The sequence below is a fragment of the Cucurbita maxima genome, unplaced genomic scaffold (assembly GCF_002738345.1).
Source record: "Cucurbita maxima cultivar Rimu unplaced genomic scaffold, Cmax_1.0 Cma_Scf00001, whole genome shotgun sequence".
In the NCBI taxonomy this organism is placed as follows: domain Eukaryota; kingdom Viridiplantae; phylum Streptophyta; class Magnoliopsida; order Cucurbitales; family Cucurbitaceae; genus Cucurbita; species Cucurbita maxima.
Window position 1 is genome coordinate 5,316,141 of NW_019272017.1, and position 18,869 is coordinate 5,335,009.

At 37.4% G+C, this 18,869-nt stretch overlaps 2 protein-coding genes across 2 annotated transcripts; both read right to left on the minus strand.

Moving 5' to 3' along the window:
* LOC111489431 (nuclear pore complex protein NUP155) lies at nucleotides 1-10,963 on the minus strand. The gene is made up of 13 exons (XM_023137635.1): nucleotides 10,585-10,963; nucleotides 9,944-10,113; nucleotides 8,614-8,740; nucleotides 6,837-7,099; nucleotides 4,842-6,489; nucleotides 4,530-4,742; nucleotides 3,806-4,053; nucleotides 3,293-3,707; nucleotides 2,755-2,960; nucleotides 1,560-1,917; nucleotides 1,171-1,389; nucleotides 693-1,021; nucleotides 1-317 (listed from the first exon to the last, which is right to left on the minus strand). Exons 1-13 carry the CDS (start codon nucleotides 10,741-10,743, stop codon nucleotides 200-202), a joined length of 4,473 nt encoding a protein of 1,490 aa, XP_022993403.1. The 5' UTR covers nucleotides 10,744-10,963; the 3' UTR covers nucleotides 1-199.
* A 394-nt stretch (nucleotides 10,964-11,357) lies between these two features.
* Nucleotides 11,358-18,462, minus strand: LOC111485260. The gene is made up of 8 exons (XM_023132069.1): nucleotides 18,384-18,462; nucleotides 18,020-18,257; nucleotides 16,784-17,229; nucleotides 15,340-15,522; nucleotides 14,482-14,589; nucleotides 14,179-14,382; nucleotides 12,242-14,097; nucleotides 11,358-12,162 (listed from the first exon to the last, which is right to left on the minus strand). Exons 2-8 carry the CDS (start codon nucleotides 18,093-18,095, stop codon nucleotides 11,613-11,615), a joined length of 3,423 nt encoding a protein of 1,140 aa, XP_022987837.1. The 5' UTR covers nucleotides 18,096-18,257; nucleotides 18,384-18,462; the 3' UTR covers nucleotides 11,358-11,612.
* Between the last annotated feature and the right edge of the window lie 407 nt (nucleotides 18,463-18,869).

Consider the following 18,869-nt stretch of genomic DNA (forward strand, 5'->3'; position numbering starts at 1 on the left):
CATCAACACGCCAACACAAGTAAGAAGTTTCTATTATTCAACATTACACTGCATCATTAACTACCTTTTGATAATATTACATTGCAGAATCAAGTATAGGGTTACAGAAGCTACTTCAGCCATGAAAAATCTACCCTTGCAACTTTAAAAAATCAATTGAAGCCTCAAACATTTGGTACAACAACAGAGATTATATAAATCAAAATTGACTAAAAGAAAAGGAACTAACTAGCGACTCTTCAAGCTCCTTAAAGCCTCGATAGACAGCCTCAGTTTGGTTTTGTGGAAGGGCTAACCTACGAACCTCAGTCATATATCTGTTGCAAAAGTTCAAGAGGTAAGGCTAACACACTCATAACCTGAATATGTTCTTTATGCTAAGACATCAATTAGATCAGTTAAAAGTCTACTAGTAAATCCTTGTAGCTACCCTAAGAGTTAGCAGGATGGGTCACCCACGTAACGGGCCCACACCCCATTATGAAAATAATAATAATTTTTTTTAAGTAATTTAAATATTCAAAGTAAACAAATTACTTGTAATTTGTCATAGTATGTATGACCACATCTTAAAGTGGAGTATTGCAAAGTAAAACTCAAATCAGAAATTTGACAATTAAGATTCAATTTCCAAGGAAACTTTCATAAAACAAAGTGAGTATCAACAAGCGAGGGAAAAACATGAAACTGACCTGTTCGCAGCACTGGCTATCTTGTCCCGAACCCCTTGGTTGGCAATAGCTATTTGATCCAAAGAGTAATTTCCAACAAGAACCAGAGATGCTGCAGTTGCACTTCTACCCGTAGTCTGTGAAGATATGGACATAGCCCACTCATGGAGTACCAATAACACAGATTGGAGGAGGCGTAACCTGAGTTTGGGTGAGGGCAGCATTGCACCATTCAACAGCAATTGATCATAAGCATTCAATACTGGCTCAGTTGCACCCTTGCAAACAGCAATGAGGGCTCTTGCAACATCATCGTTCCCAACAGATTCAACACCTGAATCTAATCTCTCCTGTATAAAGACAAATATTATAAGTACTGTGGCAATAACAATAACATCGTGAATAGAAAAAATTAACGAAAATTTTATGCAATTATTTATAATCAATCATCACAAAATATCATAAAAAAATGTCTTTACTTGAATGCACACAACCATACCAATGCAGCCTTCTCAAGGTGAAGACAAAGAGACTCCAAAGGTATTCCAGCTCCATCGCCGGGGTAAATGTGGAAGCCAACCCTTTTAAGTACTGAACAAGCTTCAGCGATGCCACCAGTAGAAAGAGCTTGGTCAATTAATCGAGCCCAAGTTTCTCTGACAATACTAGTATTGTCATCAGAAGAATAGTTTGCGAAGTACAACATTTCCAAACATATCTGAAATCCGCAAGCAGAAAAATCCATCATCAAACAGAATAAAGAACAACAATTGAACATAGGAATCCATAAAGCGAACTTGATTTTGGATCAATTAAAGAGTTTTACACAGAGAGAAACAGAAAATCAAATCCTATAATTCAATGAAGTAAGAAAGACGAAATAGTCACCTCCCATAGCTCAAATGGAACGGCATATTCATTATAAAGCTGAGTTATAGTCTTTAACTCTAATGAGAGCTCTTTGGCCTTTTGCCGAGCTGTATCTGCAATACTGGAATTAGCAACCAAATCATTTTCTGGGATCATTTCATTTTGGACTGAATCAGATGTACTTGGCACGGCTTCTATTCTTGAAGCTAAAGCCTCCAGTTCCTCCTTAATTTTCATCTGGAAACGAAGAACAGCAAGTTTCCCTTCAAGCTGTTCAAGCAATCCATTGTCTAAGGTATCAGGGGTAGAAGTTGCCAACCCCTTGCTACTGTTTGCATTCTTTGCTTGTAAAACTGCATTGCTCAAGTATTGGCACCTGAAGACAACAAGTCCCTTAAAAAAAGGTACATAACCGAGATTTCTCCAAGAAAAACTCATTCATGCCAAAACAATAGTTTCAAGGAATCTCAAAATTGGACAAGATCAAAAATCAAAGGTTAACTTGGAATTGTAGCAGTCTAACAAAACATGTAGATCTCGAAATGACACAAACCAACCACAACCAACAACATTTTTTACACGATATGCACTACTACAAAATAATATGCTCTCTAATTACTCATCTTTCTCGAGAAGGAAAATCTATCTTTCATTTATATCGTTAATAACTACAAACTGAGTATAAGTAATCGGAAAAAAAAAAAAAAAAGTACAGCAGCCATCCATTTCTCAACACTTCCATAACCTTTTCTTCTTCCAAAAAAATTAAAATTAAAATTCATTATTTGTTGTTGAAATGAAATAAATTCAGTCAACTTATTTCTTTTAGATTAACATGTGGATATGATAATCAAAAACTCCGACCTTCTGGTCGTACAATAATGTCTTCATCAATTGAGCAATGCCCAAATTGAAATTTTTCATCAAAATTCTCACATCATAGCCTTCATTGAATTGGTCCACAGAACTTTTGGTCTTCATTTAAAACCTTTGACAACATCATATTTTTGCCAAACCGTAAACAAACCCCGACATTCATAATTGTTTCAGCAATTCTATCACTATATCAATGAAAATACTCTGTATTTCTAGACCATATTTATTGTCAATGCAACATGTTTACATGGAACTATGCTCTTATCGAGAATCTAAATAGATTTATATAGTTAACAATGGTAGTTCAAAAGAAGAAGTAAACATTAGGAATTTATACCTCTCCTCCAAAGTAGGAACATCCCCAGGATCAGAAGAGCGTCTACCAGCTAATCTTAGCAGCACATGAGCAGCAAGCAAATGTTGCCGCTTCATAACATAGTATCGAGCTAAGAGATCAAAAAATTTGGCTTCATTTGATGCGCCAACTGCTCCAGACTGACCAATTGGAGAAGCCCCAGCTGTTAAAGCTGAGACAGCTCGAACCTAAACCATGTAATAGAAATGTGAAAACTATGTCAAACCAATGAATATCTAGAACAGAGAATTGCAAAATTGAGTGTTCAACTCTGCAAAATTTCATAGTCAAGAAACTGGTGTGGAATAGTCAGTTCTAAGTGGATAATTTTAAGCAATTTTGAACTTGTAACTTTTTCCCTGGTTATTAAATGTATATGTCCACTTCTACCATATCATGGATAATAATGAAAATTTCAGCATCTTGATTGGACAGTTTATTTGATGTCCATTATATAATCTCAACCATCAATAGCACGCATACAAATGAAAGCTAAATAACATGAGAATAAAAATTAAACCTCTTGTATAGGATGCCGTCCAGCATTTTGAAGAAACGGTACCAAATCTGGTCCCCCATATTCTAACAATTCATTGTCAAGCCCCAAATCAATCATAGACCGATACAAGTAACCATGGAAAATTTTGTCCGGGGATTGAACTCCAAGCTGAACAATCTGGCATATATATTTACTACGTGATGCCATATCAGGAATGGACCTTGAAGCAGCAGGCTTCATAGGAGACCCAAATTCCTTCAGTGAGACATCACCTTTTAGTGAACGTAGAGCACTTATAATAATCTCATAGCACTGCTCACGCTCAGAAAGTGCGCGTTCTCGAGCAGCCAAATCAATTTGATCATTGAAAGCATTGCCTGAAGGGTCAAGAGCCTGGGCCTTCTGCAGAGGCAAACGAACTACAGCTTCATAGAATCTGGAATGGCCACTCATGTTAAGTCTCGCATCAAATTAATAAAATGCCACCCAACACACTTGTATCAGCAATAGCAATAAGTCTGAAAATAAACTGACCTTAAATCCTCAAAGCATTTGCATACAGTTCGTAAATCCGCAGACTCTGGAATTTTACTCAGACAATTAAAGGCTTCCCTAGCAAGATTCTCTTTCTCCATTGGGTCAAGAGTTACAGCAGCTCTCTCCAGACACTCCACGGCTAGGAAAAATTTATAGTCAGACTCTTTAAAGTAGCTTGGACAGCCTTCCCTTAATCTCCCACTAATGTCATCTACAGTTCCCCTGCCATCAGGACCAGTATAGTACTGGCAAAGATAAACACGTCAATTCAAGGAATCTGGTCTGAAGTGAGATATAAAATATGCATTTCTATTTCTATCTTAAAATAAGGCCTACATTAATAGGAATGCTTATGTGGAGGCATTCAAAAAACAAAAGCCAGCACAAAACAAAGAAGCCTCAAAGGATAATCACAGTGAAATAATAACAAATATTAAAGGAGGAAATTCACAACACCAAAATAATAATAAATTAAAAAATGGAAGCAAAAGCCCAGAAGAGGAAATAATGAGCAGGAAAATGATATATATGTCATGTTTATTCTACAGCCTGTCAGCTTCTTGTACTCCTAATAGAAGATTCAAAGGAAGAAGCCTCCAGAGTTCTTGTTTCTTTATTAAAAAACATTAATAAACAAGAGGAACATGAAATTTATGCTGGCAACTTATGTGTGCTAAATTAATAGTTACTTCCATTTTGAACTAGAAACAAAGCCATTCACCTGCATTAGAGAAGATATAAGTCTTGTCGTAAGATTATCACCCTCTGCTGAACAAACAAGCTGATTAAAAGTCAATTGAGCTATTGCCTGCCTAAAACTATCATCTAAGCCCTGAACCAAGCGTGTTAAGTGATGTTGAGAAAGAAGCTGAAGCAAAAATAAAGCTTCAGCAGATCTCAGCAGCAGCTGCCTGATACATTCCATTGCCCTAACCTGCAGTACAACAAACATAAAATCATGAAAAAAGAACAAAGTGAATGCATATCCTAGGAAGAAAAGGCATCAATATTCGTTCCTGCAAATTTAAACTACCTCCATGGCTGCCAACTCAGCAGGGCTGTAAGGTAATCTCTGCCTTTTATTAGAAGCTCCAGTCCCAGCAGATTCCATGTTTCTTGAGTATGTACCAAAAATGCTTTTCACCATATTCCGATCACTAGAAACAAGATCTGAACCAGTACCATAAAGAATTGAACCTGTAACATCTCCCAAGCCAGCTACACAACCGTAAAGACCTCTTCGCTGGTTCCTTCTCGACCTTAGGAACTTCTCAAGAGCGCGGAGCTTGTTCTCAAGGATTTGCATGGCTCCAGCAGAAAGTCTACATGCAACTAGTCCATTGTGTGAAGTATTTGCGGAATCTGAGATACCTTTAACAGCCACAACAGGAAGTTCCCAGAGTGGAAAAAGCAATCTTGATGAGCATAAGCAAAGTCCTTCATGTGCACCTGAAAAAACTGGCACAGCCTCCTGAGCAACCTGACCCATGCTAAACCCACCAGCAGCAGTTCTTGAGTCTGACAAGGCAGTACTGCCTCCAAGTTGAGGCATTCCAACTATTCTCGGATCCTCGAAAGCTTCACCTGCCTTGTCTGCAATGACATTGGTTATGAGACTTTCACAATGGACAATTCTTGAAGCCAACATTAAACACATGGCAGCTGCTTCACCAGCTCCGAACCTTTTGAAGAAGTCTTCTAAAATTGATCTTGGCGAATTAGACTCAAACAACCTTCTCAAAATATCTACAGGCCTGTTGAAAGCTATCTCCATCATTCCCATGGTACTGAATACAACAAGTCTCCTCCTAGGTAATATGTGTTGGGTAGATAGATCTCCTCTTGCCCACAGTTTTCCAACTGCTTTTTCACTATGCTCATCTGGGAAATCCGACACCCCAAATTCAATCTGTGAATATAAAGACTGCATAGTGGCTGCAGCATCTGGTAAGGGTAAAACATCTGCTACAAAAAGCATTCGACCTTCAACAGGAAGAGAAGAAACAGTTTCCCTTAAAGCAAAAGAAGTCCTTGCATTTAAGGACGAAGTACCAGACATGGAGGATTGTGCTGCCGGATCCTTGCTAACAAGGAGAAGGGAAGATACAGTTGGTGGTGATGAATCAGAGAGGACAAGATTTCCAGCAGAGTAAAATGCTGTCTCGACCTTTGACAACAGCTCTTCATTTTGAGGTCTACCAGAAACAGAGTTGGCACCAAATGTAAGTCCCCCACCAACACCTAGAGGAGGAGAAGGCCTTGTAGCCACGACTTTTAAACAACTTGGTGTCTGATGGCTGGAATTATATGCACCCAAGTTTCCGTTTGATGGTGAAGTAGTCAAATACATTCTTCTACCATCTGATAGAACTGCTAGAAGGTGCAATGACTTCGATTCAACTGTAGATAAGAGTGACATGCAGACAATAGATGGCATTACTGACCGATTCATAGTTCTAGGTCCTTTTGACTGTCTACTTCCATACATTCCATTTCTCTGATTGATCAGATTTCTTTCTTCTGCTACTTTCTTAAGCGGTCCATCACCATTGGGTCCCAACACAAATACTTGAACTTTCATTTCCTCAGTTCTTGCATATAAAATGCATCTTTCATTATCATAGATCATTTCAACAATGGGATCAACAGCTCCAAACTTGAATACATTTGGCACAACCCATCTGAAAGTTACCAGGTGCATATAGGTTAGTGTAGAAACCTAGAAAATTCAGGTACCACAAAAGAAGTAAAATGCTGCGAGCATTTTCATTACACAGTAAACTCATTCAGATAAACGCGGCACTTATTGACCGCTGTAGTAATTTGATGTGTAAAAAAATCCTTTTCCGAACAAGAATGCAAAAGAAAGAGAGACCGAGTGTCCAGCTATACAAATTTATTAATAAAAGAAATTTAAAAATTAAAATCATTACTTGAAATCACAAACAAGCAAACATACACAAATGTAAAACCATAAAAAAGGAGACTGCGCTTATTAAACTTTTATGAATTTAATTCCACTGGATACCTTGATATCACACTTCCCAAACCAGAAGTTAGGCAAATTTTACGACAGCGCTTTTGCCAACCAGAACCAGAAGTGTAATGAAGTTCATAAATGTTGGCATCACGGCCAGCCAAAAAAATTCGTCCTTTGTCAGTACAAGTGATGCAGGTCATAGTGACTCCATCGGATGTTATAGTATACTCTGGCAAAGGCTGGAGCGAAATCTCTGCATATGGATCCGTACCATCAACACCACCAGAAGAGCATACTCCTACAAGAATCAACTGGTAACAAAAAGATGCTGTGAAAAAACATAGAAACTATTGACAAAAGACAAATCTAGGGAGAAATCAAAGCCGTTAAGGAAACTTTGGGACTTCAGCAGTAAACAGAATTGTATTTACCTTAAGCTCAGTGAAAGATACCATTAGATGATGAGCATTTTCTATGCATCTCAACAATATCTATCTACCAATAAAGTTCACAAAACAAGCTTGAAAATACAACCAAACAAGTGAAATACCTCATTTCGTTATGTGTTTTTATATATTTAGTTAATGGTTTTTTTAAGTTGGCTTTTTATTGCCTTCATTTATCAGTGGGAGTGGGTTTTCTAAGCCAACAAAGGGTGATCAGAAGCTTTCTTTCATGTGTCATATGCCATGTTGGAAAGACACGCTGCAAAAAGTAGAATGCATGTACTTCCTAATGCATGTGTATACCCAATAGGTCAATATTTTCTTTTACTTTCTGAAGCTCCACAAAATAACGCATCAATAAATGAGAAGAAAACAGGTGGATTCGATACATTGAAGGTCCTCAATTTAGCGGCAGCAGTACTACTAATTTCATGTGATTTAGTCATGTGAGACGTTGGGAAAATGAGTGAGCTTGAAAAACAAATACAGCATATATGCCCGTAGTAGCCATTTGGACCCCACTGTAAAATATGATATAGAAAAAGAAACTTTACAATGTGGACAAACCTAAACTACGCTAAAAGTTTCAACCCATGGAAAATAATTTTGAAAAAGATGCACCATATTTCTCAATACACCAAACTGTAAATGATCTGTTTAAACTGCACGATGTTGATCTTTCCCCAGCTAATGGATGTCTTGGCGCCAATTACAAAGAGAAACATGCCCATTTTATCTAAAAAGATATGGACCTTCTCTAAGCAAGAATAGACATTGTGCCAAAAAGTTCTAGCCAATAAAAATTTTAAGAATGAGTTTTGTTAGTTTACAAAAAAATGCTGGCTCTGTGAGTGGAAAAATGTGGAGCTTCCCTTATGCAAGCCTAGTAGGGGCAGCAGCATTTAACATTTGGAAGAACCACTGGAATTTGTTAAATGAATGACCTTTCAAGTATTTGTTTCCTAAACTGTAAAATATACTGCCTTCCAAAAAAAATCTAATCAGGGCTGGGATGGTCAGGAAGAGGTTGATATGATACAGAAACCCAACCAATTCGACAGAGTAACTTTAAGGACCGAAGCTTCCAGAGTTCTGGTATTTTTTTTTTCTTGAAAATCCTGGTTCTAACCACGCACTGCCTAAAGACACCACCTTGGACAAGAACCTTACCAAAGCTATTTGAAATCAGAAAGGTCCCCGAAAAGTAAAATTCTTTGTCTTGATGGAGGCTATGGATATGTCAACGCAACAGGGAAAGTCCAAAGAAAATCCTAGGTGCTAGTTTTTGACTAATTTTGCGTTCTGCATAATCAATCAATAAGAGTCTAAAAGATAAAAGTAACAGGCAAAGGAGAGAATTGCTGTAGGGAAATTATTACCTCTGCTGGCGTAGCTAGAATTAAAAGATATTGTATTGCTTCAACAAAAACACCAGGCTTGGATTTGGTGAGGCCAACGGCACAGATGGCTTGCTCCTCCACATTAAACTCAGGACATTGACCATCCCTGACCAACATGAAGTGGTAAAGTAATAAAAAAAACACCATAAGTTGACAAGGTAGCAAAGCTTCGATGAAAAGTATTCAATAAACATCTAACAATCTACTTTCAACTTGTAAATTATATACTTCTGTTGTTTTCCAAATGAAATACACATGTCATAGTTTGCAATTGGTGGAGTGAAATCAATAAAACTCTCAACAGCATTTGTTTAACATGTGAACAGCTTCAGATAGGCTTTTTTATAGGACTGCTACTACTGTGTTAGAGAAATTAACAGTAGAAGTACATGAAGCTTCCAATTCGTGTTATTTGGTCAAACTATGACCGACCTAATAGAGTATTCACAGGGAAGATTTTGGACTTCTTAATATCCATGAGCATTTAGACCAGTTTGTGTGCATCTTGACTATTCTCACAAAACAACCATATAATCTACTATATTTGGTTGTCAAGGAAACTCTTAGGACATTATTTTTCTCAGATAAGATTTTTTTTTTTGTATTGACGTACGAATTTACAAAAGAAGACCATATGCCCAAACCAAATGATGTCAAATCCTATGTAAGCGACTATCATAACTTGAACTCTTTCTCCCCAAGTCCTATACTAAGAAATATCAGGAATGCTTATTAAGGTATTAATAAAGGGTTTTTAATAAGAAAATAAAAATAGTAGCATGGTTGTAATTGTGATATTTCAAGGCAAAAACACAATTGTATAGCGTTCCTTGAGGACTTTCACTCTCACACACGTGACTAATTCACAATGCTTACCCATTAATGTGCCAACACAAACCTTAGGTTGCTAGGTGACTATCGGGTTCATAGGTTGGCTTGGATTGGATTGAAAAATACTTCAAATTGGTTGCTCTGGTTCCAATTTTCATTTTATCCAAGAAAAATAACTTTATCACAATTTTTCCACTCTAATATGGAGAAGAATATCAATTTTCCTACCTCAAAACACATAGCTCTTTAAAATATTTAAGTAACAAGGTTTCAACACTTCAAAATAATTGATTCTTTGGATATGAAAAGTCAATTGATGAAACATTAACTCCAAAATCATCACAGTTGCAAATGCATTAATGTTAACAATGACAAGAAGACATCCAAGTGCAACAAACGATATCATGGATCATAATTAGATATAAAATATACATTAATGATGGAATTATATTATCTAACACCGCTCAGTTATACTCACCACTTGTCAAATCGCCAAAGAAATAAAGAATTATCAACAGATGCCCAAGCTCTTCGTATTTCCGGAAATATTCCACATAAGGCAGTTCCTTCCCCGCCGGCGGCATTATATCTTTCTATAAGCACTTGAGGCAACTCCCAAGTATCTACCACTTCCACCAGAGGGGGCCACTATAAAAGAAGTAATGAACATGATGCCATGTTTAATACAATTTCTCAACTCAACCAAGTAAAAAACCCGACAAGGCTACTAATAGAATACGCAATGTTAACATTTCTTGGAAATATCAAAACTTCAACAATAATAATAAAATTTGGTGATTTTAAGACCAAACAAATGTTTTAAGAAATCACTACAATATTAAACATACACTAACTTTTAAAAGAATTTTTAGTCAACATCTAGTCAAATTCATGCAGAACTTGCTAGGGACTTCCAATGGGAAAAATATCAACTTTTAAAACTTGTTTTGACGTAGAACAAAAGAAGCCCACAAATATCACGTGCCGAAAAGAGAACAAACTACCAATTGAAAAAACAGTGTATTATCAAAACCATAAACCACCATTCGTTAATGCATTTATCCATAAAAAAAATAAATTAAAAAAATAATAATAAAAATCTCGAGCATCAACAGTTACCTCTCTAGGGTGGGTTGTATACGGATCGCTAGCGTATCTGGAAGCTTCCAGCGCTTCCTCCAGATCAAGTTGAGTGGCAACTTCTCTAGAAATGCGGTCGCTGATGACAACGCCAGCATTGGTGACGTCGCGCAGCACGACGTCCTCCTCCATTGTCATCTTGTGTGGAACCCTAAAACAAAATTTGGGGAGCGGAATTGGGTGTAGAAACGCTCTGGGATTCGAGGTAAAAGGAGTACAAAATTTGAATCAGTGTAGCATAGTAGTATATCCCTTGGTTTCTGTACAACTCAAACGTTCGGAAATCAAAATACAGGAGAGCTAGAGAGTTTTTGAGCACCTGAGGTAGGGTTTTTGAGCGGGTTGGAAGTGGCGGGGAAATAAGGGTAATTTAATTCGGAGCCTTGTGAACCCGGTTTATCCCATCGGTCCAACCAGGGTCATGATACAATACAATTATACGACGCACTTCTTTGTAACCCGGTTCCTAATCATTTTATTGGTGAGTGGGCGGTTTTTTTTTTTTTTTTTTTTTTTTTTTTTTTGTTATAGTTTTAAAAGTTCTTAATCCTTTTTTGTCTGCTCGGTCAATTCAGCTCTCTTGCTCGGTCACAAGAACCCACCGTCTATTGAAATCGAACCGTGTTTCGTTTTTTACATTTGATTCAAATTCGCTAATTCATAATTTAATTTTGTTAAAGCAAGGTAAATATTTTTAAACTTTTATGTACAAATATGCCCATTTGTACACATATTTTATAACTCATCTAACAAATTAGAAAAGATAATCGACGACATTTAGAGCAATAACTTGTTAAGAGTTAAAATTACAACATTTATCTAACTTTGAAGTACAATTTGATAAAATTAAAAGTTTAAACCGAGCGCTTGGCGAAAGAATAGTGTGGCAACAAAACGGGTTTACAGGCCGATAACCCGACCAGCTAAAAGCAACTCTAAGTTCGAGTCGAAATATTGGAGATTCTACTGTGAGGTAGATATATGAATGGGTGGAGCCAAATGAAAAATCACCCAGCTGATGGAAGTTGATGGATGGTGAACGATGGTCCAGGACTCAAAGGGAGAAGGCTCCAAAAGCACCCCTCACTGTCAACACAACAGCTATACCATTTGATTCTATAGCTACCCACAGGAAAACGAGACACATCAAGCAAGCAATTTGAGAATCCTTGCCCTTTCTCATTGGGTTCAAACTTCACAAATGCTTGAACTACCCTCTCAGTTCTGCAAAAACTCGATGTTTTCCCCTTGCTGATACACGCCTCGTTTTTGCTCGACTCGGTCACGTAATGCAACAGTTTGTTTTGCATTTCTACAATGTCGTCGTCTTCCCAAGCTTCATAGGCCTGCTGTTTTTGCTCGTTGTGCTTCCGTTCCTGGAAGGACAAACCACAATACAAAATGCAGTACATCCTGGTGATTCGAACCAACATATTCGGCGGAATGTTTTTCAGTTGAAGACAAAGGTTTAACGATAGGAGGAAGCCGAACGGGATGGATATTCCATCCAGTTTACGAGCATCGGTCATGGCGTAGAGTTCAGAGCCAATGCAAGGCCTGAAATTTGAAGTCAATTACTGAATAACTAACCTACGAGGTAAAAGAAAATGGCAGCATAGAAAGCTACTGGGTATACCTTACACAAAAGAAGCACTTGGGCACTCGGAATGGAATGCTTATCCACTGCATAAAAATGTTTGATAAAAACTGCATGCCATCCTCCATAACCTGAGGCACTGTCCCCTCATCCATTCCATTTGATTTGCTTTGCGAACGGATGACCTCAGAAACAGCATATCGACACAGAGTCGAGATACCTCTTACTTCGTACCCCACGTCTAATATTTTGTTTCTCGAAAGCAAATGCGAACAGTTATTTGGTCCTCCAGTGGCGTCGAAAAGCTCTGTAAGCTGTTTACTCGTTTCATGATCTACCGACCACAGCCTGCCAATCAGATTTCGAACAAGTACAGAACGTAATGTTCTGAAGTCGTCCACATTTTCAGTTAAAAGAGACGTAGCCAAATTCGGAACACGAAAGGCAAAACCAGTACAGAAGGCCAACAGAGAGCAATTCAGTGCAAGGGCTGAAATAACCTTCAAATTCTCGGTGTCCATTCCAATAAAAGTTGTACCGATGAGGTCGAATTCATGGGACAACCTCTCGAACGTTAATGATAATTTACGAAATTCTTCCACAGTTTCATGTATAGCAGCAGTATCATTTGTCGCAAGCTTGCCGTAGTCGATACTTTTACTATATGGAACGTTTAGCAACAGCTTCACTATGCTCCCTACAGTTCCTAACATCTTAGCTCTTAACGACAAAAACCATCTCTGGAAACAAAATGCTTGAACGGGTGTGTCGACCGAAGATTTTAAGGCCTCACCTGACGAGCAAAGACACTGGTAGGCTTCCAAAAGCTTGTCATAGTAAATGCCCACAGAGATACTCCCAGCATGATGATGTTTTATCTGTTCTTCAGTGGAGAACAAGTTCAGAATTGTTTCCTGCTCTAACCAGTTTATCAAGCCAGAACCATACTGTGGTAACAATAGTAACTGGATTTTTCTTTCCGCAACAGCAAACTGAAACAATGATTTCAACCAGTGTTTGAAGAAATCGGAGCGAACCTTTGAAGATAAATGGCCAAAAATCAAGGTAGCAGCAAACCAGGATCCATGACATGCTGCGTGTCTCCCTGCCTTGTAAGCGGGCCATTCATCCCCATTTTTTAGCAACTTCTTTGCACACTGAAGAGTAAAAATCTCGTTTTCGGTCAATTTTTCACAAAAAGTGAAACGTGGGAACCCGTCGTTATTGAAGATCCTAAAATCCTCAGTTATCCTACAACTCAAAATGAATTTACAGTTCAATAGCAAGGAATGGCTACTAAACAAAACGCCTTCGCAAACGCTCTTGACCAATAGTTTCACCTTGTCAAATATTTCAGAGGTGATACCGACAACTTGACCCAGATGACCGACGCAGATTGCCATAAATCCATATAGAATGAATGCAAATCTCAAGCTAATATCATTTTTCTTGTCGCCTTCAACGTCCACATCTATTTGCTGCCTATCAAAGACACCTTCATGCATATTCATAATTAATTCAACAGTAAAACAAATTTTCTCGAAAAGAAAAGTCCACAGATCTGAATGTTCTCTAACAATGAGCAGGAGAAGGTTTCGAAGCCCTTTAATTTCTTGAAACACTTCAGAATTTAACTGAGAAAGATCTACTAACAATGATGTAATTTGATCCATGATTAGTGAAATAACCTGTTCTGGCAACAAAGAGAATGAACTAACTCCTGATTCAACTTCCATTTTTCCAGAAAGCTGTAATGATAAATCGACCAATAAACGGACAGCAAGGAGGCTCGTTAACATCACTTGAGATTGGGCTGCACTCTCCACAGCTTTTACCAGTTTAGGGTATTCATTTGCATCCAAAAAAGACGGGTTTGGCCGCATGTAGAAAATAATCTGCAACTTATCCATTGTGATTCAACATATTTCAAGATCAAAACTTAAACATGAGTTCATCCATTTAAGCTCAGGAATGACCTTTCGCAACAGCCGTAGAACGTCACAATGTGATGTCGTTGTTAGCATGGGTTCATCCAGTGCATCAACTAAAATTCTGACCACAGATTCCATATTAGTAAACAGGCATTCTCCTTTCATGAAAATAAAACGCAAACATCTTAAAGATGTTTCTTGCACACGTACAGACTTTTTGTCGCTAAGAAACGAGCAAAGCAATTTCACCTGCGTCGGGACATCATAAACAAGTAATAATATTCTATTAAGATAATCAAAATCCTACAATGAGTCGAAAAGCAACCACCATCTAAGAAGAATAGTTACCTGTTCAGAACTAATAAATACCGACTTTGAAGCCAGTTTGGATAGAGAAAATAACATTGCAACCAAAAAATCCTCTTCACTAGAGTCTGAGGCGAGCTCAAGTCCAGCCTACAATAATTAGATAGTTAAAACCATGTCAAGTCAAAATCAGCACAGTAATATTTTTTTATGCATGCAGATTCTTGAAAAAATTGGTCGCTTCATGCATATTCCGACATTTCTTCATCAATTCCTCTCACCCCCTATCACAACAAGGCTGAGCTAACCCAACATTCTACTGCTCTCTAAAAGGCCAGCCCATTCGACGAAGCAATCTTGGACCCTCGAGAGAGGTACATAATAGTAAAACAAACCAACAAGACAAGAATGGACTCATAAGATGGGCGGTCAGGGAAGCGATTTGAAATTATCTGGCTGATGAAGTTCAAAGATAAACGAGCATCAACAATAGAAAAGTAACTCTGAAATTCAATAACAATACAGCATACTGTTCCAGTCCATGTAATATCGGATTTATCATTAATACTTTCTCCATCGCTGAAGTGGACATACAATCCGAAGTACGTTTCAGTGTCAAAGTTAGTATCCATATGTTTTAATACAAGAAGGCTGTAGAACGGGATGTCCCACTTTGGTTCTTCATATTAACTATTAAGGAGAAGTGGAGCAATTTGCTGAGCTTACATCATTGACCAAAGCCAACTTTACGCTCCCTCGACTTCAATATGACATAGTATTACAAAACAATAAGACATGCCACCTTTTTCAAGGCCAAGTTAAGACTTAATGATCAATATTATCATCTCATAGACTTTTCACTCTATTTGAATTCAAAATAAATCAAAAGATGAGCATAACCTTGTAAGCCGTTTTGGCCATTGAATGTGAGCATCCCAATTTTGCGAACACTCGAGCTCCAGCCATTTTGAGGGCCAAGGATGTAGTAGAAGTCATTATATTAACCAAAATCGCTAAGAAGACTTCCGCAAAGTCATCTGCTAACTGACTAATGCATGCTGCAGCAAATATAGATGCTTTTACCTGTAAAAGAGGATATCCTTAGTTTAAAATATGTTCAATTATAGTGTATAGGATGGAGAAGGAATCTCCTCTTAAACAGGAATGTCCAGAATACATAAAATTGGGTTTGGCTTTACATACACTTCGTTAAATTTCCTAATAATCCACTAATAAAACACAAAACACAATAAATCAATGCTAAACATTAAACGAAATTGTTAGCGACGGTACAAGATTTGGTAGGTTATGGTAACTGATTTTTCCTTGAGAGCATCCACAACAATTTTCTAAATACTATAATTAAAATTATTTTGGCCTCTATGAACTACATTTTAGCTTACTGCTAGTTTTGTCGAGGAATGAGTCCACTGAACAAACAATCCAGTCTCTACCCCAAAACCCTTCTTTAAATTCTTTATGAAACTTACTCTCAATCAAGAAGATGAATTTGCTTCCAAGTCCAGGGCATACGTGTTATAGTTGAGAAAAAAAATATTTGGTCGGCTTTCTTGTTTCGGTTGGCTAGTTTGAATCGTTTTGGATCATTCCGGGAGTGCTTTTGACCAAATTAAGCCCAAAAAATGTCCGTGCGACTACTGTTTTGGACCACTAATAATACTTAGCACTGATTTAAGGATAGTTAAAGGATTTGGCTCCACAAATAGGCTCAAAACTCAATTTTCTGAGTGGAAGGAATATTGTAGGTAAAATTGGATTACGTGAAGCTAAACCTAAGAATATTCGGCCAAGGGAAGCTTAGGAGCATCAAGTGAACCTAAAACTGTAAGTGGACTCCCTATTGGGATGCCTATGGGCTGGTTAGATGAAATTGTTGTATTATACTTGTTTATTACGTGTTATATGATAATGATATAACTATGTATGTTTTATTTGATGTACCGTACTTCCATGCATGTAAATCTTATGAACATGTGTATGATTCTCGAGGCACCATGAGTTGAAATATGTTATAAAGTATGTTAGAAATGTCATGATTATGTATGCTAGCCTCGTAGAGAATGTATATCATGATAACATGGAAGTACTGTATGCATCATCCAACGACACCATGGTTTTTATGCAGGACCTCGTGTGTGTTATAAGTACATTAAGTATGGATTACTTTTCCTCATATGGTGCATACCTATAAGAATGAAAGCTTTTCTTAAACATTCTTTCGTCATAAGGGAATTTATATACTGAACCCAGTTGGACAACATAAACTAAAATTGTCATAAAAGATTAAATTTTGAGAAGAAAATAAAATGTATACAGCACTAACCTCAGAAATATGAGAAGATAGCAAGCTACGAAGTATCATATAACGTATCTGGGCACTGCCTTCTGCAAAATGTGCCCAACATCCTAATAGAATCAAAGCTAGAGCTCTAGCCTCAGGATCCCCTCCACCAAGAACAACCTTTACTCGAGTCAGTAATTCATGATGGTTTTGCACTCTGGCCTTTGAAAGAACCCCTTGGTATTGTTGACTTTTTGTCCTGTCACGGCTATTGAGCTCGGATAAGAATACCCTAACAACAGCAACTCTAATATGTTTGTCATCAGACTTAAACGCATCAGCAAGCCGTAGGAGAATAGTGTTGGAAAATAGCCTATCCTCCCAAGTAACAAGGTCAAACATATTATATACTGCTATATTTGGCTCTGGCTCTCTACTCCATTGCTGAAGTCGAGATCCAATCTGAAGTATAGCTTCAACAGCCCGACCTGAATAAACCACAAATTACAAGTATTATATTTCATTAAGACAGTGCCATTGCTGTGCTACAATCCCAAACTAGGCACCAATGTTGTTTTTAGTTCAATGGAGATGCTCAGCCGATGAGGGATCAATTGACAAGTAGCTTTTCTTTTGTACTATTGAGGATGGTTGGGAGGGAGTCCCACGTTGGCTAATTTAGGGAATGATCATGGGTTTGGGTTTATAAGTAAGAAATACATCTTCATTGGTATGAGACCTTTTGGGAAGCCCAAAGCAAAGCCATGAGAGCTTATGCTCAAAGTAGACAATATCATACCATTGTGGAGAGTCGTGATTCCTGACATGGTATCAGAGTCATGCCCTTAACTTAGCCATGTCAATAGAATTCTCAAATGTCGAACAAAGAAGTTGTGAGCCTCGAACGTGTAGTCAAAAGCGACTCAAGTGTCGAACAAAGAGTGTGCTTTGTTCGAGGGCTCCATAGGCCTCAAGGGAGGCTCTATAGTGTACTTTGTTTGAGGGGAGGATTGTTGAAGATTGTTGGGGGAGTCCAACATCGGCTAATTTAGGAAATTATAATGGGTTTATAAGTAAGGAATACATAACTATTGGTACGAGGTCTTTTGGGAAGCTCAAAGTAAAGTCACGAGAGCTCATGCTCAAAGTGGACTATATCATACCACTGTGGAGTGGAGAGTTGTGATTCGTTTCTTTTCTCTCTCCCTTTTTTAGAAGCTAGCCTAGTAATTTTAGTTTGAAATTAAAGAACATAGATCAGTCAAACGATTGACGAACCTGGTTTCTTTGAACGAAGAGCCTTCTCCAGCTCAATACTCCATTCCATAGCAGAAGCTGCAGCATTTCTCTCCATGTGATGTAATTACTCAAACCAATAGCAGTCACACATGCACTCGGACGCCCCAGACTCCCTTTACGAAAGCATCACCAAATAGTCCCAGCGAATAAAAAAAACACGCCAAATTCGGTACCCAAATCTTCAAACTTCGAGCCTTACCAAACAATGATTGTTGAACTACAATGATAAGGCAGAAAATCACGAAGGTTAAGTAAGCTCTCAATGAGCCAATCAACCACCAAGTCCGACCAAAATTTGCATCGGCGAAAAGCAAAGAGGCGAAAAGAGATAGAAAGTAGCGACCTTGTTGTAACGCAGAGGCACTCCCGGCCGGCGGCGACACCACGGAGCTGTTGCTCGGTTTTGAAGCATGATAAAAATTAATTAACAATTTCATCCACCATCGAAATTTTTTATTTATATTTAGTCGTAAAAAAATTTAAATATTTTTATGAAATTTTAATTTTTAAAAATTCAACAAATTGTTAATTAAATTGGTTAAAAACTTATTAAATGCAAATTTTAAAGTTTAAATCTTTACTAAATACTTCACTTTAATAAATATTTTTTTCATGGACCGATATAAACATTTAAATAAAATAATTATTTCTAATTATAATAATACAGTTAAAATAAAAAATAAAATCAACCTTACTGACTCAATCAATTTTCACATTAATATATTATATTTAATAAATCATAACTTTAGATTGGTTCTAAAAATAAAATTATTTTGATTACCAAAAATATGTGTAGAAATTTAATTATTATGATTTAATTTTTCAATTT

Excerpts from the sequence above, each read along its gene's own strand:
- LOC111489431 (XM_023137635.1), bottom strand. The coding sequence starts at position 10,743 with ATGACAATGGAGGAGGACGTCGTGCTGCGCGACGTCACCAATGCTGGC. Across the intron at positions 4,743-4,841 it reads CTGAGTTGGCAGCCATGGAG|GTTAGGGCAATGGAATGTAT; the intron begins GTAGTTTAAATT and ends GTTGTACTGCAG. Across the intron at positions 4,054-4,529 it reads TTATATCTTCTCTAATGCAG|TACTATACTGGTCCTGATGG; the intron begins GTGAATGGCTTT and ends TATCTTTGCCAG.
- LOC111485260 (XM_023132069.1), bottom strand. The coding sequence starts at position 18,095 with ATGGAGAGAAATGCTGCAGCTTCTGCTATGGAATGGAGTATTGAGCTG. Across the intron at positions 14,590-15,339 it reads TGGCCAAAACGGCTTACAAG|GCTGGACTTGAGCTCGCCTC; the intron begins GTTATGCTCATC and ends TAATTATTGTAG. Across the intron at positions 14,098-14,178 it reads TTCTACGGCTGTTGCGAAAG|ATTATTTTCTACATGCGGCC; the intron begins GTCATTCCTGAG and ends GATAAGTTGCAG.